We start from the raw sequence: 25,494 nt of genomic DNA on the forward strand, positions 1-25,494 counted from the left end.
TCAAAGATGACTGACTGACATAGTGATCTATCAATGCACAGCCCAAACCACTGGACGGATCGGGCTGAAATTTGGTATGCAGGTAGATGTTATGACGTAGGCATCCGCTAAGAAAGGATTTTACGAAACCACCCCTAAGGGGGTAAAACGGGATCCACGCGTACGAAGTCGCGGGCGGTCGCTAGTACATAAATACAATATTTACCGAATTTCTGCACGTAGCTCGCTGGCGAGTTGTAGTTTCGTAAATCGATGTGGAGAGACGCGGTCAAAAATTTTTTGAGATTTTTTTAAAATTTTTTATAGAATTTTTTTTCTTCCAATAACGTATTGTAAAGAAAACGTAATAACTTTTAAACTAAGCGGTATATCCTGATAAAATAAAAACAGTAATAATGCTAAATAACAGGCGATACTAAAAAAATACATAAAATACACAAAAAAGCCAACAAATAATAAAAAATGATACTTTTTGAAAAAAATCTGCTTAAAAATTCGTGTTTGCATAAATGCAATATTTACCGAATTTCTGCACATAGCTCGCTGGCGAGTTGTAGTTGCGTAGGTCGATGTGGAGAGACGCGGCGAACTCGGCCCCATAGAAAACTAGGAGCTCGGTGAATCTTGGTATTATTTTTATAGTCCTGAAAGTATATTTTCTTTTCACTTGCAATAAAAAGTAGGTAAGTAATACCTATTACTCTTATGCCCGTTTTGACCATCAATCCTTAATTTTTAAGTGACCCATATGTAAACAAAATTCCTGTTTTTTGTTACCGTAGGGGTCACTTAAAAATTAAGGATTGATGGTGAAAACGGGCATTAATATCCTAATAATCTAAGTGATGTTTATCGTAATAAATATTTCTTTCTTTCTTATGTAAATTAAAATCATCTCTCAATCTCACCAATAGTTCTCTAAATAATGCATAATTTTTATTCTGCTTGCTAACCTGGTCTATAATGCCCTATTTCAACCCTGTCCTTCACTATAATGCCCTGTATCAACACTAACTTGTACTATAATGCCCTGTTTCAACATTGACCTTTAATTACTTTACTTTACTTTTCAAAATTCTTTATTTAAAACAAAACACATTATACAGTTACACTATAAAAATAATACCATACAGTATAACTTACATCTTAAATGCGATAACACTTCACCAGGCCAAAAACACCTCTCAAAGCTTAACTACACTGAATTTATAAACAAAACTATTAGCTAACACATATAATTGTAAAAGATTAACATAAAGCAAGAACATTATGAAGCTTTTAGTGTAAACTTCATATTTTAAAGAATGATTCAATAAACAAACTGAATAATTTTGCAAGTCGGGTAGTTTGCAAAAGAAGTACGACAAAGTTCGTTGGTCCCTCGAACCGAGCACTGAATACCGTGAGCCGGCGCAGATTATACTGGACTTGTATAGAATACCGGTCTTGTGTGAATACGCAGGACAAAAGGCGACGTCATGCGTAGTGATGGGGTAAGCGGTATGTGCCGTAAGTATCGATATACGATAAATCCTGTATTTTCGTGGCTGCAATATTATAAATTAAGGGATTACTATGGGATGCTACATTATCGAAGAATTTACGAGTGAGTTTTAAGATGTAATTACGTAATGTTAACAGATTTATGGTTTCATGTAATTTTAGCAAATTGGTTCGAAATTTTGTATTGTAAGCTATTTTTAAGGCTCTATTTTGAATTACTTGTAACGATTGGTGGTTAGTGGTGCAGGTAGTGTTCCATACAGGGCAGGCATATGTAAGGCAGGGTCTTATGAGAGTCGTGTAGATGCGTAGCTTAGTGGTCGAGCTGAGGGGGCTATTGCGGTTGAAAATGGGATTTAGGCCAATCATAGCAGATGCACCTTTAGTTTTAAGGTCACATAGGTGTTTGGTCCACCTTAACTTCCGGTCAAAAGTAACACCAAGGTACTTCACAGAGTCCTTCCAGGGAATGGAATGCGCACCTATTTTTAAGGTTCTCGTCGGTAATCTACGTTTACGAGAAAACATGATTGCCTCTGTTTTGGCCTCATTTAATTTTAGTTTCCATTTGTGGAAGTAATCTTTAAGACCATCTAACGACAGCTGCAATCTGCTAATTATGAGATCTTCATCCAAGGATGAAGTTAGCGATGCGGTGTCGTCGGCGAAGCATGCTAGACTCGTGTGTGACTGTATGGGGATGTCATGTGCGTATATTATGTACAGAAAGGGGCCTAGAATGGACCCCTGGGGTACACCGGTCAAAGTCAAAGTCAAAGTCAAAATTTCTTTATTTGTTTGGACTAATAAATAGTTCTTACAAATCGTCATTTTGCTCTTAAGGAGCCTCTACATGTCTCATAATCTTTTTACCCTACCAGCGCTTCGAGACCAACATTTGGCAAGTGCTGAGAAGAAGCGCCGCAACAAACTCAGTCACCACTGTCTGCCGGTTAATATAAATAAATAGAAATAGTAGTAGTAGGTACATTCGATTCAGGAGCAGTTCACTGAATTTACCATGCATTCTTGTATGGTGTATCTTATAAGAAAGGGTATACAAGATTGCGTGGTATATTAAACAAGGTAGTGACGTGGGGAGACTGATAAGCTGACACAAAAATATGTTCCCTGCCAGACACCAACAACTTGATTCCAACGGCTTCAAGATGCTGCGTATCAGGCATGCTGACAATGCTATGTTCGATGTTATTTTTAACCAGTATGGCAACACCCTGACCACGACCGTTAGTATGTTTATCACGTCGGTACATTACGTAACCCGAAGTTGTAAGAGATATGTTAGAGCTTAGGCGGGATTCACTAATTGCCACAATATCAACACTTAAGACACTCACCAGACTCGTTAACTCATGAATTTTACCCCGAACGCCATCAGCATTCCATTGTAGTACATTAAGGCAGCCAGGCTCACACACAGTGCCCAAGGTGCGCGAGGACCAACATTACTTTGTCGAGCATTGATTTGCAAGTGACAAATTTACTTTTAAGATCTCTGACAGCAGTCAGAATTGTAAGAATTTCTTTTGTAACAACATCATTGTCTTCAGGTACTTTCTCCTGCTGGGTAGATGTAGTGGATTCTATGTTGTGATTATAATTTCTCCTGTCTAAGGTTAAGTGCATCATGGAGGTGTCCCTGTACTCGTAAGTGTCAAACTTCTGTGATGGTATTGGCAGGCTTTTGCTTTGAGACTCTTTAGTAACGTCAGCCCAGGATTTTCCAGGAACGTAAGGTGCTGTTTTCCTAGACTTTCGCTGACTTTCCTGGCGATCGCGGATTCGTTTGACGTAGGCCATCCTTGCAGTACATTCTCTATAATTTGCAGGATGATTCTCGCCACAGTTTACACATTTAGCTGGTTCGTGACGGTCTATCTTCGGGCATTGCCCTATGGGGTGCTGGTTTACGCATTTTATACACCGGGGAGGCATGTTGCAGTTCTTTGAGGAGTGACCAAATGCTTGGCATCGGAAGCATTGTGTGCCCAGTGTTTGGCTCGGACGGTATCTTGTAGTAGTAACAACGCAGTTAAGAATATATCTGACCTTTAATAATATTCCCTTTATCAACCCTGTCCTGTTACTACAATGCCCTGTATCAACACTGTCCTGTACTATAATGCCCTGTAGCAACACTGACCTGTACTATAATATCCTGTAGCAACACTGTCCTGTATAAGTATGCTAATGTTTGCTTGAATAAAGTACTTATTAATATTAACACTGACCTGTAGTACAGTTGTCCCTGGTACTGGTACGCGATGAGGTTCTGTTCGAGCCAGTGTCGCGAGCAGTTTACGTAGCGCATCCAGTTGGAAGAATTGGAATCACTACTATATGGACTTTATATTCAGTCTGCTATACTGCCCTGTACTATAATGCCCAGTTTCAACATTGACCTGTTCTATAATGCCCTGTATCAACTATGTTCTGTACTATAGTGCCCTGTATTATTATCTGACTTGTGCTATAATGCCCTGTATCAACACTGTCCTGTATAACACTGACCTGTAGTACAGCTGTCCCTGGTACTGGTAAGCGATGAGGTTCTGTTCGAGCCAGTGTCGCGAGCAGTTCACGTAGCGCATCCAGTTGGAATCGTTTGGGTCAGACGCGTCTAGCGCGTACGACCATTTGTTGTTGCTGTCGCGGATCTGGGAAGATAAATAAATATCTTAAAAACCTTCATTTCATTTTTATCTATACTTATAATAAACCTGTAGAGAGGTCAATTCTGTACATGAAATATATTTTCAAAATAACCATCAGGGGGTGATTAGTGATCGATACTGATGCCAAAAATGCAATCAGTAAAATTTTTGTCTGTCTGTGTGTATGTTCCTTATAGAAACAAAAACTACTCGACGGATTTTAACGAAACTTGGTACAATTTTCTTCATACTCCTAGGCAGGTTATAGGATACTTAGGAATTCCCACGGGAATGGGCATTAGCGGGAAAATCCTTTTGTATGAAAAATCTAAACCGCTTAAGTTAGACGCTTGAAATTTGGCATGCAGGTCCCTTAGTAAACTTAAAGCTTAGTTACAACAGGATATTGCGAAATTCCAACGGGAACGGGAGTTAGCGGAAAAAAACATTTGTATGAAAAAATCTAAACCGCGTAAGATAGATGAAGGGGGTAAAACGGGATCCACGCGTACGAAGTCGCGGGCGGCCGCTAGTCATCATTATGAACAGTAAGAAGACCCTCACAAAACCAGAGCAAATAATGGAGGATTTGGCATACACACCCATCTAGGCAGCGTCATATAAATTACTAGCTCTCCGCCCGCGGCTTCGCCCGCGTGTAATTTTGTCTGTCACAAAGAAACTTTATCGCGCGCGTCCCTGTTTCAAAAACCGGGATAAAAACTATCCTATGTCCTTTCCCGGGACTCAAACTATCTCTATGCCAAATTTCATCAAAATCGGTTCAATGGCTTAGGCGTGAAAGCGAGACAGACAGACAGACCGACAGACAGACAGAGAGTTACTTTCGCATTTATAATATTAGTATAGATTATCACTGTTACGGGATTTTCCAACAAAAAACACTTTTATAAATTTTACAACGCCGTATTATTGTCCCCAAAATAAGCTCAATTATCAACAAACATTTAAAGGACTAAACTTTGTTTTTATGAATAACTTACATCGCTTTAATAAGACAGCTCTTAAAAACTGTCAAATCAAATCAAATTCTACGATTATAAATTTTAGGACTACTTAGGTTGAGTGTCGAATTTTGTCGCAAACGATTCGAAGACGAAAGTTGTTCATGCTAGAGTAGAGATACTGAAAAGGTTAAGTACAACTTAGAGTAGGCGCACACCGTTGATTTTTCGTCGGCCGACAGTTTAGTCGGGCAGTTGATCAGTATGGGCATGTATGGGAGTGCGCACACTACGCCGATTCGATTTGGCCGATTCTTCATACAATTTAAAATCGGGCACAACAATCGGCCAACTAAAAACCAACGGTGTGCGCCTCCTCTTAAGTAGTGCTAATAAAAAATTTGAATTTGACTAAGCTCACCTGCCAGCAGTAAGAAGACTCGATGTCTTTCACCCGCTTCCCGCGGTAGGGGCCGAAGCGGACCCCACTTGGTAGGGTTAGCGTAGAGAACACTCCCAACCCTGCTCCTAGGGTCAAATAACATCATCATCAGTGGGTCTAGACAAAGTGCACATTTTAATCGCAAACCAGTCGATAAATGGCCGAAGTTTTGACGGATTCGATTTTCGATTCGATCAAAAAGTGCAACTTGTCTATTAGGAGGGCTGTAGGCCTAAGATGCGCGCCGCGATAAGCCGTTATCACGCCATTTTATCGATTTTGCCCATACATTTTGGCGTCGATAAAAGTTATCACGACGCGCATCTTAGGCCTACAGGAGGGCCTATTGTAGGAAGCGCGCCGCGATAAGCTTTTGTCGCGCGACACGCCCACATGTGTTATCGATGTTACGCGATAAGCCTATGTAAATGGGCTTAGTAACATTTGTCGTCTCATCATCATCAACAGCCCTTTACAGTCCACTGCTGGACTATGAGCCTCCTCCACTATAGTGGAGGGTTTTGCCATAATCTCCACGCTTGGCAGGCGGGTTGGAGATCGCAGTTTAAAAGATTGATGTTTTTCGGAGAGCGCTGCTGCCCATTCTCTGTTTGATGTGTAGTCCCTATAGCCGTGTGGTGACGGCAGAGTAGAATACATTTGTCACCAACCCCTACTCTTCCCGCGGGTGTCGTAAGAGGCGACTTAGGGACTACACATTTGTCGTCTACATCGAAAGATTTTATCACGGTGCGCAAATCCACAATATAAAACAGTGAACTGGTCGACTCGAGATCCGACGAACGCGGGTTCGCACCCCGCCGCCACTCGACTATTGTGACAAACCCATACCCCCTTAATAATAAAAGTTACACCTAGGATGAATTGTTTTAGTTTTCACCCACGTTAACTTATTTAAAAATGTTTTAGTAATAGAATGTGTTTCTTTAATTGGCTTATGTTCAAGTTGTATCTTCCTGCACATTTATGTACAATTTAATGCTGTTGAAACATTGTTAAACAAATAAAATAAAATAAAAATAAAATAAAAAATGAACTCTGGATTAAAATGTCATTTCCATACTAAATGACAATTTAAGCCAGAGTTTAACTAGGGTGTAACTTTTATTAATAAAGGTAGCCTTTCGTAGCGAGTTAGTGAGGCGTTGGTGGCACAAGTCCAAAACTAAAGACGCTGCGTCTGTGACGCTTAGTTCGAAAGGCTACTTTAAGGGGGATTGTGTTGTTAAATAGGTACATGACGCGGGCTGCGTTCATTTTGATCTGACCGCTGCCCGCAGAACGCATCCAGTGTGGCAAATCTAAAACTGGACCCGCAACGAAACGGAACCCCAATAATAACAATAGTTCTTACCCGGGATAATAGATGGCGCTATGTGCAGAAACACTCGCGGTATGGTGAGCGCCGCGCGCGGGACGAAGTCTGGGAATGAAGTCTTTGCAGGTACCTGGGGGACAAATTCAATTAATAAAGCTTTTGCTCGCGGCTTCACCCGCGTGAAATTTAGTGTCACAGATGGCATAAATTATAGCCTATATGTTAATCTGGGTTACAAACAATAGATGGCTCCTACGTATACTGGCGTAAGTGAAAAAAGTAAATTTTACAGGAGAGCCATTTTAGTGGCCAGAACCATATTTTTGGGTCATATCTTCTGACCTACTAAAACGAATTTAATGAAATTTCACATTTAGCCTTAACATGTAATGCTTTTGGTACTGCTGTTATCAATTTTTATATTTTTCTTATATATTTTGAGATTTTACGCATTGCCCTTTTACGTCGGCATATTTCTATAATTTCATGTATATTGTTCAACGTAAAGAGACTTAAATGACAACGTAAATATAATATTTTAAGCGATTACTCTCTTTATTTATGCATGTAATTATTTTAATTGTTATCATGTGCTATATCAATAATAAATCAGTTAGAAAAAGTCGTTTAATGTACCGTTTTACGTTTTAACGCAAATACGCCCATATACTGTGCTCGAGATTTAGTTAGGTCTTTTAACATAATGTGTCATATTTTTAAAAAATATAAATAACTTGAAAAAATCGAATTGCCTAAGGCGGGAATTGAACCCACGATGCCTTAGGCAGTTCGATTTTTTCAAGTTATTTATAATTTTCAAATTAGTTTGAGATGCGACTCTTAACGCTAAAAATTAAATAACTATATAATGTGTCATAATTTATAAATAAAACAATTTGCTAAATATTTTCATGGCTTTATTTAAGATTTGGATTATAAAAAATATATGTTTATGTAAGCAACTACTCGTATAGATTGACGAATCGTATGATTGGGCTTTATACGTGGCGTAGTTTTGCACATACGCCTATTTGCCTAAAATTTTATTTTGTATCTAATGGAAAAAAAATTTTTTTTTCTTACTGATGTTATAGATTAGAGCAAAGTGAAATCATTGCTTAAATAATTGGAAAAAGGCGTAAGCGGCAGTTTCGCCCTTATACGTAGACTGTAAAATTTCAACAAAATCCGTTCAGTAGTTTTGGCGTGAAAGAGTAACAAACATCCAGACATCCAAACTTTCGCATTTATAATATTAGTAGGAAGTAGGATGTTAGTTGTGGTTAGATCCTTTTAAGGGTACTTAATCATCATCATCATCTCAGCCATAGGACGTCCACTGCAGACCATAGGCCTCCCCCAATGCTTTCCATGTTGCCCGGTTGGTAGCGGCCTGGGTCCAGCGCCTTCCTGCTACCTTTACCTAATAGCCAAAGGGCACTTAGTCTTAATACAAGTCCCAAATTAGCTTGCCGATTCGATAGTTTTGGACTATCGATAAGTTGATGGGGCAATACTAGAGTTGTAGAATTATCGATATCGACAGTTGAAAAAATTCGGTGGACAATTTTTTACTATTTATATTGCGTAGTAAGACAGACAAAAAAATACAATAATCAAAACACTTACTTTGTCGTCCGGTATAACCAGCAGGGCTCCATGTATAGAGCAGTATTCGTAGACGAAGTCCGCACATTTTTCACAAACTAGAATAAAAATAAATAAGTTACTTAAATTAAGTAAGAAAAAATTTATACAGCGCTATGTATGGTTCCAAAGTACCTAAATCAAAGCTTGTATGGGTAGCACACAACGGACCACCAACTTTTAGTTGGCCGATAGTTGGGTCGGGCTGTTGATCAGTATGGAGATGTATGAAAGTGCGCACATTACACCGATTTGGTATCGGCCGATTCTTCATACAAATTAGAATCGGGTCCAACTATCGGCCAACTAAAAGTCAGTGGTCTGCGCCTAGGCTAAAAGTAACACATTTACTTGTTCACATAATATTACATAGAAAACACCTAGACCAGACACAAACAGAATGTTTAAGTAGGTACTACCTACCTATAATAATATTTTATTGTTTGTAACTGTTGAACCCACACTTCAATCCAGTGCGTGAACCACTAGGCCAGACGGACGGGTGAGAATCAAGTTTGATAGAAAAATCAATGCTAAAATAACTTACTTATTACTTACTTGAATAACTTTTGTAACTTAACGTAAGGACAATAATACCAATTATTCCAAATAAATATTTTAAGTACCTACCTATAACTTCAATGTAATTTTACTAAAGGTTTAGCTTTCTAATTGTTGAACTCAGCTCAGTAGTTATTTCCAGTGAAAATTTTAAATAAATGGAAATAGGTATTTTCATAGACATTCGTACTTACAAACATATTCATCAAGGCTAGGTTCTTCTACTTCACTGTAGCATACACGCGGCTTACATCGCAATATACGACGGTCCATATTTATTTAAATACAGCACAAAACATTTATTTCATTTTTAATTCCATCAAACCAAATTCTCAAAAGTTATGCAAAATTGACAACTTTTTGTTTTTTTCTTCCCGCTAAAACTAACTTTGTACCAACTTAATAAAAATAATAAAGGTCGATTTACACCATTAATTTATTTATAGCTCAAATTGAGCTCCAATTTTAAACTGGCCATAAATAAAATATTGATTGGAAAAAATGCGATGGGTTCTAAAAAATAAGGAGGTAAGTGCAAATTGCAGTTTCAATCAAATGATATTATTTATTTTGATGTTCTTATGTCCCAAATATTATAAAATTAAAATTGTCTTTTTAATTATATTTTTAATCTGGATAATCAGGTCCAAGGTTCGAGTCCTAAATAGTGCACACAGTGACGGAAAAAGCATTTTAGGTCCCCCAGTCATTTAAATAAATTAATAAATATCCTTAGACATTTTACACTGCGCTTCTAGTCCCAAACTAAGCAAAGCTTGTACTATGGGTACTAGACAACGGATATAAACATACTTAAATACTTTTTTTTTTTGTAAATACATACTTATTATACATAGAAAACACCCAGTCCAATACAAACAAATATGTTCATGCACACAAATGTTTGTATTGTGCGGGAATCGAACCCGTAGCGGGTCCGGAATAGTAGTCCGTTTCGAACCACTACACCAAACGGCCGACAAAATTAAAATCATCTAATAAATAATGATGGTCTAGTCATAACATTTTCATTGTTTTACAATCCTTTGTTTATCCAGTCACCCTGTGTACATGATGACGTCACTGGAACTTGGTATAGAGCTGAAATGACCTGTATTTGTACTGGAGGGTGATACAAACGATCTATTTTCCTTTCAGCGATAAAAGAAGGTGAATTTTCGCATAACTTTCGCTTTACCTCTGACTGTTCAAACCAATTTGAACCGCTGTGCAGTTGCCGTTGGATTTACGACCGTATGTCTAAGAAATAGGATTTGGATAGCGAATGTGCAAGATTAAACCTAATTTCCCGAAGTCCCAAGCCCTTTTCTGGGAAGGGTGACTCCGATTGGCCTGTTTCGAGTTTGCGCGCGTTAAATTCTAACCCCTATGCGTTATTTCATAAATGGAACGCATACATCGACGCCTTTGCCTCGAAAAAGTTTGTTGGCGCCACTGTCTTCGTGAGATTTCAAAATTACTTTGGGAAAACTAGTTCCAATTTTCACCGCAAATAATACTTTGTGGCCAGCAATGTATGGCATTGGATAGATAAGATCGTTTTGAGCTGAGGATTTCGTAGTATAAGGTTTTTATTGAGAATAAAATCTCAGCAGTTCAGTCTTGCTTCGGTATGCGATGCATTCGCATTGATAAACTTTTATAGTATTATTTTGTAAACAAAAGCTGTTCCTAAACCAGTGCCTTAATCATAGTGCCTTATAGTAAAAATTATAAGTAAATTTTCAAATTTGAATTTAAGAATTAAAAAAACAACAAAAGCAATGGAATGTTGTTTTTCAGCCTGAACTAAAAAATAAAATAAAATGGCAAATGTTGGAAAAGTTTTGGCTACAATCAAAGCAGTGATCACTCGTTTAGTTTTCGCCTGCCACGGGATAATAGCAATATGGCAAGTGACTGTTTTTAAAAAAGACATAGAATACTGGTATTTGGCCACTCCGATATTGTTGCTGATATTTGAAGGAATTTTCACGCTGACTATAAAAGAGAATCAGGAGTGGAAATGGTGAGTTTATCTACTATATAAAAATAAGTCGGGTTTTCCTCCCTGACGCTATAACTCCAGAACGCACAAACCGATTTCCACGGTTTTGCATTCGTTGGAAAGGTCTCGGGCTCCGTGAGGTTTATAGCAAAGAAAATTCGGGAAAAGGGGGTAAAACGGGATCCACGCGTAGATACGAAGTCGCGGGCGGCCGCTAGTATTTTATAAATTTTAGTTGTAACCAATCTTTTGGTTGGTCGAATTTCAATTTAAATTCTTAGTATAATCCTATCATATAGGATTACTTAGGCTAGGCCTGACGGTCTGGCCTAGCCTAAAGGTTGGGCCCGATTCTAATTTGTACGAAGAATCAATCGGTGTACCTAATGTGCGCACTTTCATACATCTCCATACTGATTAACCGCCCGACCCAACTATCGGCCAACTAAAAATCGGTGGTCTGCGCCTAGACAGTCCAGTACCTACAATTTTTGCGTCGTTTTGTGATGTTATGGATCATTTTATTACAGTGATTACCCGAAACGTAGGCAATGTTAAGGTTAACCTTTTAGAGTAGGCGCACACCGTTGATTTTTAGTTGGCCGATAGTTGTGCCCGATTTGGCCGATTCTTCATACAATTTAATATGAAGAATCGGCCAAATCGAATCTGCGTAGTGTGCGCACTCCCATACATGCCCATACTGATCAACTGCCCGACTAAACTATCGGCCGACGAAAAATCAACGGTGTGCGCCTACTCTTAAGCGCCACGGTCTTCAATGGAAGACAAACGTTTCCGTGCCCTCCTCCACGCCATGTATTTTAAAGAAAACATTAACAAATTGAAACATTTCTAGTAAAAAGACTTAAACAAATGCTTGCTATTTTGTGCCTATTTTTAGGTTAGTTTTTTAGGTTATGGGCATTTCTACAGCACGGTGTTATTTTTCTCAATTCGGTGCTAAAATTAATATTTAGTTATTTAAGCAATTTCGATACAAAAAAATAAAGTTTACTCCATTCTGAATGTAAAAATAGCATTGTCACTAAATATTGTGAAGTAGTTTATGAGAAAAGTTAAGCACCGAATTGAGCGAGCACCGAATTGTGAAAATGAATCACGGAATTGAGAAATGAATCTCCGAATTTAAAAATCGCTGCGTAAACTTAGAATTGATGACATTATGTAGAAATACATAATGTATTTCAATAATCAAAATAATAAATACCTAAAACTTTTGATATCTGACTGCTGGTCTATTAGTTAGATGGTTAATTTTAGGTTTAATTGTCTGACTTATCCATTGAAATTAAACAAAAAACCTAATCAATATGTTTAATTTTTTAATAAGGAACTATGAATCATTCTTAATTTTTATATATTATTTTATTAAAGTCATATAAAAATCAAATGATATTTAAATAAAATAAATACATAACACAGGGTCTCCTCTTAGTTTAATTATTCTTAACCTTAAACATAAAACAAATAGGTATAGCAAGACCCAAGAGCTAGATTGACCTGACACTATATCGAAGATATACCGGACGTCAGTTTATACAAAATTCAAACAGCTGAAATACAACAAGGCACCGGGTGTTGACGACATCACGGCTGAGCATCGCCGGAATTAAAGGCTCTACAGAAGCAGTTCAATTTCGTCATCCTCGAAGGAAAAACGCCTTCGGCATGACACAAAAGTGTGATGATAGAATTATAGACTCATCTCACTTCTGAGGCGTGTTTACAGGCTGTTTTCGAGAGTCCCTACGAATCATCTCGCTCGCAGACTCGACGACTTCTAGCCTTCCGAAAAGACTTTAGTACTATGGTACACACACAAATACGCTACGGCAGATTATACAGAAGACCAAGGAGTCAATTCACGGACGATATCTTAGTCATGGCTGAAACCTTGGAGCATCTAGGCACAGTGCTCGATGACCTCCACAGAGCCTCTCAACAAGTGGTCTCAAAATGAACATGAACAAGACAAAAATCATATCAAATGTCCGTGTTGCACCCACTCCTCTGAAGGTTTGGTTTGGAGACTCTACACTCGAAGTTGTTGACAATTGTGTATACCTGGGACAAAGAGTCCAGATAGGTAGGTCCAACTTTGATCTCACGTCTGTCACGTCTTCGACCAGTGTGTGTTGCCAGTGATGGTGTATGGATGTGAAACGTGGTCGTTTACTATGAGCCTAAGAAGAAGGCCCAAAAGGCAATGGAGCGTTCTATGCTCGGAATTTTCCTGCGTGATTGAATCAGAAATGAAAAGATCGGCAAGAGAACCAAAGTGACCGACATAGCCCGCAGAATTGCAAAAATCAAGTGGCAGTGGGCGGGGCACATAGCTCGTACAGATGATGGCTATTGGGACTGAAAATTTCTCGAGTGGAAACTACGGACCAGTGGGCAGGCCCCCCACTAGGTGTACCGACGATCTGGTGAAGATCAAGAGAAGAACCTGGATGCGGACAGCGCACGACCGGCTGCTATGGATATCCTTGGGGAGGCCTTAGTCCAGTAGTGGACGTCATTTGGCTGAACCGAACGTACGAAAAATAAAATAAAATAATGAATTATATTGAAATAAAATAATTTTATCAATAGTAAAAAATGATTTCAAACATATCCCATTATTTTTGTGCATCTAGCTCTTTAAGTTATGATGAACAGAGTTGTCGTTTTATTTGTCCATTGTCTAGTTTTCAAACAAAAAATCTATTAATTATTGGACAGCAAATATCCATAACTCAATAACTCATTACTGTGTTTTGTGGAACCAATAATTATTAAATTATATACAAAATACAATAACTCTTTAGTATAAAAACAAATGAGCAAATAAGATAGATTTAAAAAAATACATAAAAAAGTTATAGACAAACATTATATTTTCAAAATCGTTGCGATAAGTTAAAGTACATAGTTTCAAACTTCTGCTTACATCGATTACTAATGTTTTGAACTATTATTTTATATTATTTTGATAAGATAGCAGTAGCAGTGCATTCTTTTTGACGAAACCTCAAAAATTAGTTTTATTGTCTTCTTTCTTTTGACTGGTAGTGTCTAATGATTGGTAGTTCACCCTATTATTATGTTCTACTGATTTCATTATCATTTTAAGATGCACAAAAAATTATTGTCTCCATTTTGATTTAATATCAATTCGGTGTATATGTTTTCTCAATTCGATGCCCCATATTCCGCGGAATTGAGATCCACGGAATTGAGGAAACATCACAATCCATCAAATTACTCGAAAATATTATAAATTACAACAATTTCTACAAAACGTAATGGCAGATCTCACTTAAACACTCAATTAATTCAGCAGTAATCTCATTAAATACTTCCTGGACATTATTAATTTCGCACACCGATTTGAGAAATGACCAGTGACCAAAAATTTTTAGTGATTTCAAACCTCTGAAAAATGCTCCTCAAAGCGACAGATCCCTCTTTTACACTACTCGAAAATTCGGGCGCAACTGCTAGTTTGTGGGAATCAGTCGAGGGCGTTCGTACTGTGCGTAGTTACTGATATAGGAGCACAAAAGTAAAAATCACGGAATTGAGGCACACACGTCGGACAAAATTTAAATGTGTTACTGTACTAAAACCCAAGGACTTACAATAAAGAAACTCATATATATGGCTTTATTAACTATCCCTTGTTCTGTGAATGTGGGTATCATAACGGGGAAGTTATTAATTCAAAAGTTATGAATCAAAAACGAGTAAATTCTGGAAACCGGACACTCCATTTTAAGCCAAATTTCGCCCGTTTTTGAACTTTCAGATTTTTTTAAGGCGAGATATAAAACCTGGCGGTCTTCTAAGTATGCTCTCCATCAAGTCAAGAGTCCTATAAATACGTGTGATTTTTTTCAAGACGGTACTCCAATTTTTAAGGTACTTTTTTCGCCCCAGTAGGTCAATCGGTCGTCTCCGTAGAAATGCCCTTATGCGGTGGGGGCGGACTTTCGGCGTTTTCCTCCAGTCAACTTTAGGGCCAAACTGAGAATAAAGTAGGCGGTATAAAATTAATACTTCGTTCGTTCGTTCGTTTCAGCCAAATGACGTCCACTGCTGGACAAAGGCCTCCCCCAAGGTTTTCCACAATGAACGGTCCTGCGCTGCCCGCATCCAGGCTGGAAAATTAATACTTATTTATTTTTAAATCGGACCAGTACATAGTTCTCCTGAGATTAGCGCGTTCAAGTAAACAAACAAACTCTTCACTTTCAGCTTTATTGAAGTTGAAGGCCAAACTATAGATCCTGGCTGTACAGAAGTTGCAGTAGTAGGAAAAAGTGATGGCATCGATCAGTACCGTATTACGGGACTATTCCCACCGCTGCAACTCCTGTGTAGCCAGGATTTACAGCTTGACTGCCAATAATTCAGTTGTAAGTATTCCATGGGATACGTCACACAAGTAGGTATATCTATATTCCATGGGATTCGTCACACATTTATACTAGCTGGGGTTAATCAAAGCCCGTCGAGGGTCGGCGCCCGTTCACAATACGGCAAATGTCACCGCAACCCTTCAAAGGTTGGTGACGTAACGTGTTAAATTAATTAAAATGGCGTCTTGGCGGGAAAGTGAAACGTCATGTTTGCCAATTTTACTGGCTAATTTTGTTTAATTTAATTAATTAAGTTTCCCTCGGTCACGCTGTTGCTATAACTTTGATTGACACCAGAATAATAATGTTGTAAAAACTTGTTTCATCAATATTTACCTACGTTTTGAAAGAAAAATGGTTTATAGTCCAAAATTCCGTACAAATCTGCAGGTATAAATTCGATTCACTTTTTCCTTTATTTGTGCTTTAAGACGTTGTTTCATACCAAATTTCAAGATTCTGAGTTCACGGGACGTATCTACCTATTTATCCTGTAGGTTTTGATTCCTTTGCGAGTGTCGAAAATTTGCGGCATAAACGGCTGTATTTTTTGATTGCGTTGACTTAGAAGTTTGATTTTTTCACAGTTCCAAGGGACAGTAGACCTGAGTATTTGATATGAATTTCAGCTTGTTCCTGAGAAAAAGGGTCTTACAGACATAGATGGACAACAAAGTGATTCCGTTTTTTCCTTTTGAGGCACAGAACCCTAAAAAGTAACCAAAATTCTTTACACTCGTGTTTATTAACAGATTGACTGGGCAAATTAGGATTTGCAACCTCAAACGTCTGGCCAAACAACGAAACCCGAAGCCGTGGCAATTTGCCGCAAATGGCTTCCGGTCGCTCCCACGTTGACAGCGAATTAGCGGCTGCATGACGAAGGATTCGTTGGAAAAACGTAATATACAGGGTGTACGAAAGATGACCTTGACACTATTTCGATGCTTACGAACGGTGGAAATGTCCAGAAGAATAACATCGACCCTCTTAAAAAATCTATATTTATAGGAAAAGCAAAAGGTCACCGACTCACTCACTCACTCTTCACAAAATCTTAGAAACTACAAGTGCTAGGAGTCTCAAATTTTGCATGAGTCAAACTTTTCGAACGTTCACTAAGACGGGATTTTTCAAAATTCAACCCCTAAGGGCGTAAAACGGGATCCACGCGTACGAAGTCGCGGGCGGCCGCTAGTCGATTAAACTAATTTCTGAAGAGTCTGTTTTTTTGAGTCTGGTCCGATTTCATAAAATATTTTTGTGTTGGATAGCTTATTATCGACGAAGGCATAAGTTATTTAACACCCTCGTAGTTTTCCGTCGTTACCACAATTTATTTCAGAAGCAAGCAATTTCTACATCTATAGTCAATTTTAATATTCTCGCGTCTCTAGTTTCTCGCGCCAAAATATTGGATAAAATTGAAAAAATATTTTTGATTTTGATTTTGAAGTCGCAGGCACAGATAGCTTTTAATGAAGAAAATGTTGTCATTAGATATTGTCTACTATAGAAGTCGTGGCGCTCAAAAGGTATTTTATTTCGCTGTCAGATAAAGATTTTCTCTTTCTTTTTTTCTATTCTTGTCCCCAGGTTCTGCCCATCAGTATTCATCTACCTAGGCCTCGTGGTGCCAGCAATATGGCTGCTGGAGCTACACAAGGTGGACATGCGGCGCGAAGACCAACAGAACAGCGTCACCACACCCTCGTCTTACGTCGAGGTGAGAAACCGATATGAATTTCAAACTAAATTATAAATAACTTGAAAAAATCGAACGGCGGGAATCGAACCCATGACCTTTCGCTTGTCGGGCTACTGCTCTTCCATCTGGGCTACTTATGCCCGTTTTCACCATCGTTCCCTATTTTTTAAGTGACCCCTATGAAAAGCAAAATTCCTGAATGTGTTACCATAGGATAGGGGTGGGAATCACTTAAAATTAGGGATTGATGGTGAAAACGGGCATTAGATACTGGATGAACCCATTGAAATTTTCAAGTGTACCTAATACGCTGTTACGGCCAGCGTTTGTTTCATCAATGTTGGGTAGTACAATAGTAGGTCGTTGATTCGATTCCCGCCTAAGGCAGTTCGATTTTTTCAAGTTATTTATAATTTAGTTTGACATTTGAGATGCTCTTAACGCTAAGAAATGGCAAACCGTAAAGGCACACTGTTGCTCGTTAGGACATTTGTAACTTATCTATAGGGTGGAAATTAGAGATGAAACGGATAGTTGTTTGGCCGGATACCGGATACCGGATATCCGGCCAGCTGCCAGGCCGGATAGCCGGATATCCGGCGGCCGGATAGTTGGCCCATTGTCTCGTTGCATATCGTGACAAGTTTAGCGCCGCACAGGCACGGTAATATTATCATACAGTATTGTAACGGCATATAAACGGACGAAACGCGAGCTTTCCTTCGAAATTCAAATCTCGGTATGCGCTCGACATGCAAAAGTCGGGGGTGTCGCGAATGTGCCACAGTAATAAACGGACGATGTGTTGTTTTTGAAACAGTAAGCGCTCTTTTTTTTATAAAAATAATTACAACTATAGCCTGACCAGGAACATAAAAACCCTCGCCATGTTGCGGAAAACTAATGGTACTAATTTCTTTTAATGGCAACGGTAACTGAAAACTTCATTGTCATGTCACCTTGCATGTCAGTCTATTGCTGTCAAAGTGTAAACAAAGTTTATTTTAAATGTGCGCAATTGGTTTTATGAATTAAATTGCTAAAATATTTTTATAGTCGTGAAAGAAAAGTGGTTCACAATGTGTTAAAGTATTTGTCGAAGAGAAATACTAAGGGTTTGGACAATATTTTCATTGAATAATGTTTCCGACAAAGGTTGTCAAATTGACTGACATGTTTATCGTATAGTACAGTCCACTATGAAAATTAGCTGTGGTTTGTTTCAACTACCTATTTTAAAATTTTTTGTCACTTTCTAAGTGTTCAATTTTATGGGATTGGGAAAGAAGTACCGAGTTTGAAGCGTTCATGAGCAGATATTGCAGTTGAATATTCAAGTTCTGAATTTGATTATTNTAACATGGGCTAGTGTCGGCTTATAAACCCATTTACCTAACACCCTGTACAATAATCAAGCATTTTGTACACCTCAGTCAAGGCGCATACATTTTACGATCGCATAAGTTTTATTTCTAAATCTTAACCCAAATATAATTTTTAATTAAATCTACTAATCACAAAACAACATGCATTTTATCCTATTTCATTCACTAAGTTATTTTGTTTGTCAAAATAAAATAAAAAATTACAATCACAAAATACATTCACAAAACTAGATAGAAATTCTAAGTAGGCAGATGTAATTAGAATGGGTACCTACTGTAGAAGAGCAGCCCTATCGCATGTTGTCATACCGTGACGTACCGCGCGGCTGTTGACATTTATTTCAAAAATATGGCCGAATTGGAATACTGTATAGATAGTATTACCGTGGCACAGGTGCTTCGAACGCGATCAGTGGGTCTATTAGTAGACTAGAGTAGTCACACTTTTCAAAAATCGAATCCGTCCGAATATTATAATGTCAGATTTTGCCACTTGTCTAGGGGGCAGATCAATTCGGGTGATTTCGGTGGCTATCGTGAGTGTGTGATTAAATAGCGAAAATTAAATAACCTAGTTTACTTGCTGCGTAATCTGACTGAACTGCATGCATCATGTCACCAGACCATCAGTGAAAAAAGATCACCTTTTTTATTTGGCAATATTTCGACATTAACAGATGTTTACTATTTATGTATTCGTCATTAGAGTGAATAGCCCAGAAAAAGTAATTAGTTTTTTTAAAGTCCTAAGGCCTTATATGGCTTTTTTGTAACTTTTTGGACTTTAAATAAAAGCCGTCATTATTATAAGCCATTTTATTGATATTTACCTCAAAGATTAATGTATTTCATTTTGTTAATAGGAAATTGTCGTGGTTTTTTAATATCCGGTATCCGGCCGGATAGTGAGTTACTATCCGGTATCCGGCCGGATAGTAAATATAGGCCGGATATCCGGCCTACCGGATATCCAGCCTACCGGATAGTTACCGGATATCCGTTTCATTTCTAGTGGCAATGATAAGTAATCACTTATCGTTCCTTATCTACCCTGTATAAGGATTAAAATTTGTACTATAGTCTGGTCTTCGAGCACGTAGAATTTTGTCCAATGACCCCAAGCTACCCATCCTTATCGCTCGCGCGTATATTTTTGCTATCGCGCTCGCACACTCACTGCGGGCGCCCGTCGCACAGTCGCGACAGCAATATAATTACGCGCGAGCGATAAGGATGGGTAGCTTGGGGCCATTGGACAAAATTCTACGTGCTCACAGACCGGGCTAGTTACCTATAAAATTTTTTTTTCAGAGAATCATTAATGATTTTCTTTACTTACTCTCTTCTAAAATGTTCTCTCTCAGCAGACCAACTTCCCGAACCCCTTGAACACCAAGATCGATACAGACATGTGGGTGACCCTGATCGAACAGTTCCTTATGCTGACCCTGATCGTCGGCCGCTGGCTTCTACCCAAAGGTGACCTGACGAGAGACCAGCTCAGCCAGCTGCTTTTGGTGTATATTGGTAAGAGACTTTTGTGTTGTGTACAAACAGGACTATTCCCACCTCTCCAGTAGCGTAAATGTATCATATAAGAAGAAAAAAGAAGAAAAGCAGAAGAAGAACAGGAGACGAAAAGAAGAAGATGAAGATGGGAACCCCTTTTGCCCGCCCGGCCACCTTATAGTTACGCCACTGCACATCTCGGTCCCACCGCTGCAACTCCTGTGTAGCCAGGATCTACAGCTCGACCGCCAATAACCCAACCAGTGAAGGTCAAGTTTGTCCCGGGGGAAGTTAACTGTCATTGGACCCGCAACGAAATTAATCAGAAGAACATGGGAAGAGTTCGAAGTACGTTCGTTTCAGTCAAATGACGTTCACAGCTGCACAAAAGCCTCTTAAGGATTTGTATAACGACCGATCTCGCGCTGCCCGCATTTTGGTTCTTCTCGTGACCTTCACCAGATCGTCGGTCCACTTAGTGAGAGCGCATTACGCTTTCTGGGCTCTGGTCGCCACTAAAAAGCTCAAGAAACTTCTTTATTAATGAAAAGATCAGAGATTTCCGGAAATTCGCCTGATACAACCGGGAATCGAAGTGACTAAAATCTACTAAAAATTACACCTACATTTTATTACATCGATCGCTAGATTAATAAGGAAGAAACTCGGGATTGGTAGTGAATTTTCGGAATTTTTCCGCACGTTTTTCATAAAAAAAAACTCATTTATTTCTGCAAATAGGCTTTAAAAAGTACTTTTACACGTCCCAGTATTAACCCTACTCCTTCAGGACAATAAATGGGCCAGTGCTGAGAAGAACTCACCCTGTATATCCTTTAATTTCTCCCACCAGGCACGGCGGCGGACATAATCGAATTCTTCGATTCCTTCAAAGACCAGAAGGTTGCGTCAGAGAAAGTCCTGGTCCTCTTGACCCTGGCCATCTGGTCGTGGTCCCTGATGCAGTTCACCGTCGTTCTGACAGCCACCAAGAGCAGGAAGTCCCGGGGGACAGCCAATAGGTCTGAAATGTACGTATTTAGTGCACGCCAGCGCGTTTGCACGGTGTTTTGTTGCCATTTTGGATAGCTTTTCATTTTGCTTTTTTTTTGGCTTTTATTTTATTGTAAGAGTTTTGGTAATCTGTATTCTCTGTTTTCTGCTTAACTATCATATTTTGTAAATGTCAGGTTGACAGACAGATAAAACGTCAGAGAAAAAAATAATAAAATAAATAAATATCCTTGGACATTTTACACTGCGCTTCTAGTCCCAAACTAAGCAAAGCTTGTACTATGGGTACTAGACAACGGATATAAACATACTTAAATACTTTTTTTTTTTGTAAATACATACATATTATACATAGAAAATACCCAGTCCAATTATACAAACAAATATGAACACACAAATGTTTGTACTGTGCGGGAATCGAACCCGCAACCTCCGGAATAGTAGTCCGTTTCGAACCACTATACCAAACAGCCGACTAAAAAGCCAAGATTGACGCCCAACGTGTTGGAGGATTAGAAACGTCAGTTTAGCGCATAACAGAGTCACTGACTGAGGTGTGGGACGGTACGGGCGGGGTGATATTGACAATTATTTCATTTGATCATCACTTTCCATCAGGTGAGATACAGGCTAAGAGCTTCCTCGTTGTGGATAAAAAAAATATGACGTCTCAATAAAACCCTCCCATACCTCAGGCAATAACTGAGTTGAGCGCTAGACATATAGTTATATCATTTATTTAATTTATTTTAATGCTTTATTCGGTTTGTTTTCGTATCGCTTTACACCGCTTACACACTGTACTTATTTATAGTCAACTTCATGCAAATTCGTGATTTTGGTGTATACTTGTTGTGTATAAGGTATTCCAGCTAAACGAAAAAACAAGTGAACGACTACTTACCTATTTAAATATGAATTTTAAAAACTAAAAAAAAAAATATTAATAATTTTTGCCACGGTGCGCATCCTAGCCCGGCAGGCCTCCCTAACTAAAAAGTGTAATATTAAAGAAATCGTGCGTCTGCAATCAAGTATGAACTTTTAAAATTCATCCTTGAGTAAAGCCCGGTCTGTGAGCACGTAGAATTTTGTCCAATGACCCCAAGCTACCGATCCTTATCGCTCGCGCGTAATTATATTGCTGTCGCGACTGTGCGAGTGCCGCAGTGAGTGCAGTGAGACCGCATAAAGATCGGTAGCTTGGGGTCATTGGACAAAATTCTACGTGCTCGCAGACCAGACTATAGCAGACGAGTAGGTACGCTCAAGGTGCTTCTCAATTCAGAAACTGGGCTTGAATGACCTTATGATCATGATCATGATCATCATAATGATGATGATGATGAGTCTCCTGTACAGAAACAGCCGCGCGTGCTGCTGCTCCATCGAAGTGTGCGCCATCATCATGAACATAGCGCTTCAAGACGCCCCCTTCCTGGCGTTCAGGCTGCTCATCATCTGTCACTACAAAATCATCAACTATATGAACATCTTCTTCACTTGCAAGAACACGTTGGTACGTACTTTTGATCTTAAATTATTTTCTGTAATTAACAAAATAAAACATTTCTAGGTAATTTGTCGATATTGAAAATGTCGATAGTTGCGCATCTCTAATGTCATGCACAGATAAAAAAATGAAATTGACTTTTTTTATTTTTATTTTGGCACACACAGGTTTGGCCAATTCCTATGTTGTATCACTTCAATTTGCGCCACGCGTCTCCCCCTCTATTTGGGCATCTATTATTTTATAGATCCTTACTTCATTAGAAAATAGTTCTTGCAGTTGCAACTCACGAAGGCGAGTGAGCTTTACTTGTGTGTATCCGTGTACATAACGATAGTGTAAGTAATGTCTATCAAAACTTTTGAGTAACTAACAGTAGCGAGCCACCACACATGTAAAGCTCACTTGCCTTCGTGAATTGCAACAACTATACCTAATTGAATAATTATGCAAATGCTCAACGGCACCCGCTGAAAATCGATGCCGGGATAAAAATTAAATATGTCCTTAAATGAACTCTGAATTAATATTGTTGGTGCCTTGTTCACAGGTAATCTTGCTCCAAATATACCGTCTCTACGTCCTACACTTAGAGACGGTAGACGAAGGCAACGGGGGCTCCGTGTACAGAAAGAAAAAGAAGAACAAATCCAGCGACAAGAAGGAGAAGGACAAAAAAGATAAACACAAGTGAGTTGTTTTAGCAAAAAGTCATTTACGTTACAGTCAGCGTCAAATAGTTCATAACACCCAAAGTAGCCAAAAAGATCGCAGCATGTCTTTATGGTTGTAAGTATAGATCGTTTCATCCACGAAGACGCGCCCCACCATTCTTCCGCTAATGTTTGAGTGTAACGCACACTACAATAATGCCGTTCGGATTGCTCGGATCAAACCCCGCACCCCGCGCGACCTCGACCAAAAATTGGTGGGGCGCGTCTTCGTGGATGAAACGATCTTTGACAACTTTTTGGCCACTTTGGATGTCACGAACTATTAGACGCTGACTATTGTATAGGTCGCGCAGCAAGAGATGAGGCGATAAATACAAGCAAAGATTTGTATATGTATACGCGTCGCGCTAACTTCTTGCGTATTCTGATTTCTGACAGATTTGTGTATTCTCTCCGTTCCATTTTACAACACTCCACTCACAACACAACCACTAATTCACTCAATACACCACTCATAACACTACACACAAATTCACTCAATACACTACCTACAAACACACTAAATAAGGATGTATGTTAATACTATTGGAAGAGCGGTAACCTCCTACTGCAGGTATTCTTATACTTAAAAGGATGGTTACCAAAATACTTTGTGAATCAACTGTATTTATAAAATAAAACATTTTCATTTTCATTTTTCATTCATTTTGTCCAGTTTTGCGGGATCTTCATCCCGTAAAACTGAATGAATAATATCAGTTTGTACCGCTTTTCAGTTATTAAACTTTTTCAGAAAACACAAAACGAAGAAACATAAAAAGAAGCATGAAATCGGAGAGACTTCCATATCAGTCATCAGTGACGGCAAGAAACACGACAGAGTCGATGGTGGAAGGATCAGGTGAGTTCATCATCAGGTCATAATCTATCATCATTTCAGCCACAGGACGTCCACTGCTGAACATAGGCCTTCCTTAATGATTCCCAGATTGATCGGTTATAGCGCCCGCATCTAGCACTTTCCAGCCCTACCTTTCTTCATCATCATCATCATTTTAGCCATAGGACGTCCACTGCTGAACAGGCCTCCCCTAATGATTTCCAGATTGACCGGATAGTAGCGGCCCACATCTAGCGCCTTCAAGCCCTACCTTTCTTCATCATCATCATTTTAGCCATAGGACGTCCACTGCTGAACATAGGCCTTCCCTAATGATTCCAGATTGACCGGATAGTAGCGGCCCGCATGTAGATCCTTCCAGCTACCTTTCATCATCATCACCACTGAATATAATAGGCCTCCCCCAATGATTCCATAACGGCCGGTTGATAGATTTTTAATGGATATTAATGGATTTTTTTGTTATATTCTATGTATTATTGTACAATTGTTGGTAAACCAATAAATAAAAATAAAATAAAATAAAATAGCGGCTGGCATCCAGCTTTATGAGGTCTTTTTTTATCAGACGGACTTAGAACAAGCCCTACTCTACCAAACCGAGCAGAAAACATTTTGTCTCCACTGGGAATCGAGCCCAGAACCTCTAGGTCTGATACAGGTCTCTTTTATTTTTTTTTAGTTTTATGAACTAAATCTCAAATAATCTACTTAGGGTGTTTTGATATTGTGCGTCACGCATAGTGACAATTCGGCGTTTGAACGCGTTTGAATTCAAATAAAATTCAGTACATAGGCCCTTACCAGGGCACTTATACACGTTCACGTCCCAAATATGTATAGCTTGCCCTACCACCACTTCGGGACAACATTATGGGCTGGTGCAGAGAAGATAATCGTTCATGATGAACTCCACACGATATAAAAACAACACCCTAAGCCCTTTTATGTGGAATAAAATCAGCGTTCCAATCCGTTCAGTTTGTTGCAATACAAACAAAGTATACACTGTATATTGTATATACTCGTATAGAACAGATAGCCAGGTCATCTAGCGATCGAGCGCCCCGCGGAGTCGTTTGGCCGCGCCCTTTGCCCTCGGGATGGGACGTGTCGTTAAAAGTATCGATAAAATTTACGGTTCGAACTTCGAACCGCCCACGGCGACGCGTCTTTCCGTTCTATACATAGCCAGAACGCAAGGGTGTGAAACTAATCGAGTA

The 25,494-nt window shown here is 39.0% G+C and overlaps 2 protein-coding genes across 2 annotated transcripts; one reads left to right on the forward strand and one right to left on the reverse strand.

Moving 5' to 3' along the window:
• Positions 1-487: 487 nt before the first annotated feature.
• Positions 488-9,405, reverse strand: LOC114362473 (probable histone-lysine N-methyltransferase PRDM7). The gene is made up of 6 exons (XM_028317907.1): positions 9,327-9,405; positions 8,554-8,630; positions 6,961-7,054; positions 5,565-5,671; positions 4,036-4,181; positions 488-644 (listed from the first exon to the last, which is right to left on the reverse strand). Exons 1-6 carry the CDS (start codon positions 9,403-9,405, stop codon positions 488-490), a joined length of 660 nt encoding a protein of 219 aa, XP_028173708.1.
• Positions 9,406-10,958: 1,553 nt separating this feature from the next.
• On the forward strand, positions 10,959-24,275 carry LOC114362475 (transmembrane protein 26). The gene is made up of 7 exons (XM_028317908.1): positions 10,959-11,161; positions 17,164-17,293; positions 20,028-20,187; positions 21,023-21,200; positions 22,546-22,702; positions 23,247-23,386; positions 24,164-24,275. Exons 1-7 carry the CDS (start codon positions 10,959-10,961, stop codon positions 24,273-24,275), a joined length of 1,080 nt encoding a protein of 359 aa, XP_028173709.1.
• The last annotated feature ends 1,219 nt before the right edge of the window (positions 24,276-25,494 follow it).

Source organism: Ostrinia furnacalis, unplaced genomic scaffold (assembly GCF_004193835.3).
Source record: "Ostrinia furnacalis isolate ACB-3 unplaced genomic scaffold, ASM419383v2 OfSCF6522, whole genome shotgun sequence".
NCBI classification, from domain to species: Eukaryota; Metazoa; Arthropoda; class Insecta; order Lepidoptera; family Crambidae; genus Ostrinia; species Ostrinia furnacalis.

What these genes read in the sequence shown, in the direction of transcription:
- LOC114362475 (XM_028317908.1), top strand. Translation starts at nt 10,959, where the DNA reads ATGGCAAATGTTGGAAAAGTTTTGGCTACAATCAAAGCAGTGATCACT. An exon ending in GAGAATCAGGAGTGGAAATG is followed by an intron (nt 11,162 to 17,163) that starts GTGAGTTTATCT and finishes TCTTGTCCCCAG; the next exon opens with GTTCTGCCCATCAGTATTCA. An exon ending in TCACTTGCAAGAACACGTTG is followed by an intron (nt 22,703 to 23,246) that starts GTACGTACTTTT and finishes CCTTGTTCACAG; the next exon opens with GTAATCTTGCTCCAAATATA.
- LOC114362473 (XM_028317907.1), bottom strand. Translation starts at nt 9,405, where the DNA reads ATGGACCGTCGTATATTGCGATGTAAGCCGCGTGTATGCTACAGTGAA. An exon ending in AGCGCCATCTATTATCCCGG is followed by an intron (nt 5,672 to 6,960) that starts GTAAGAACTATT and finishes ATTTGACCCTAG; the next exon opens with GAGCAGGGTTGGGAGTGTTC. An exon ending in AGTCTTCTTACTGCTGGCAG is followed by an intron (nt 4,182 to 5,564) that starts GTGAGCTTAGTC and finishes TTATCTTCCCAG; the next exon opens with ATCCGCGACAGCAACAACAA.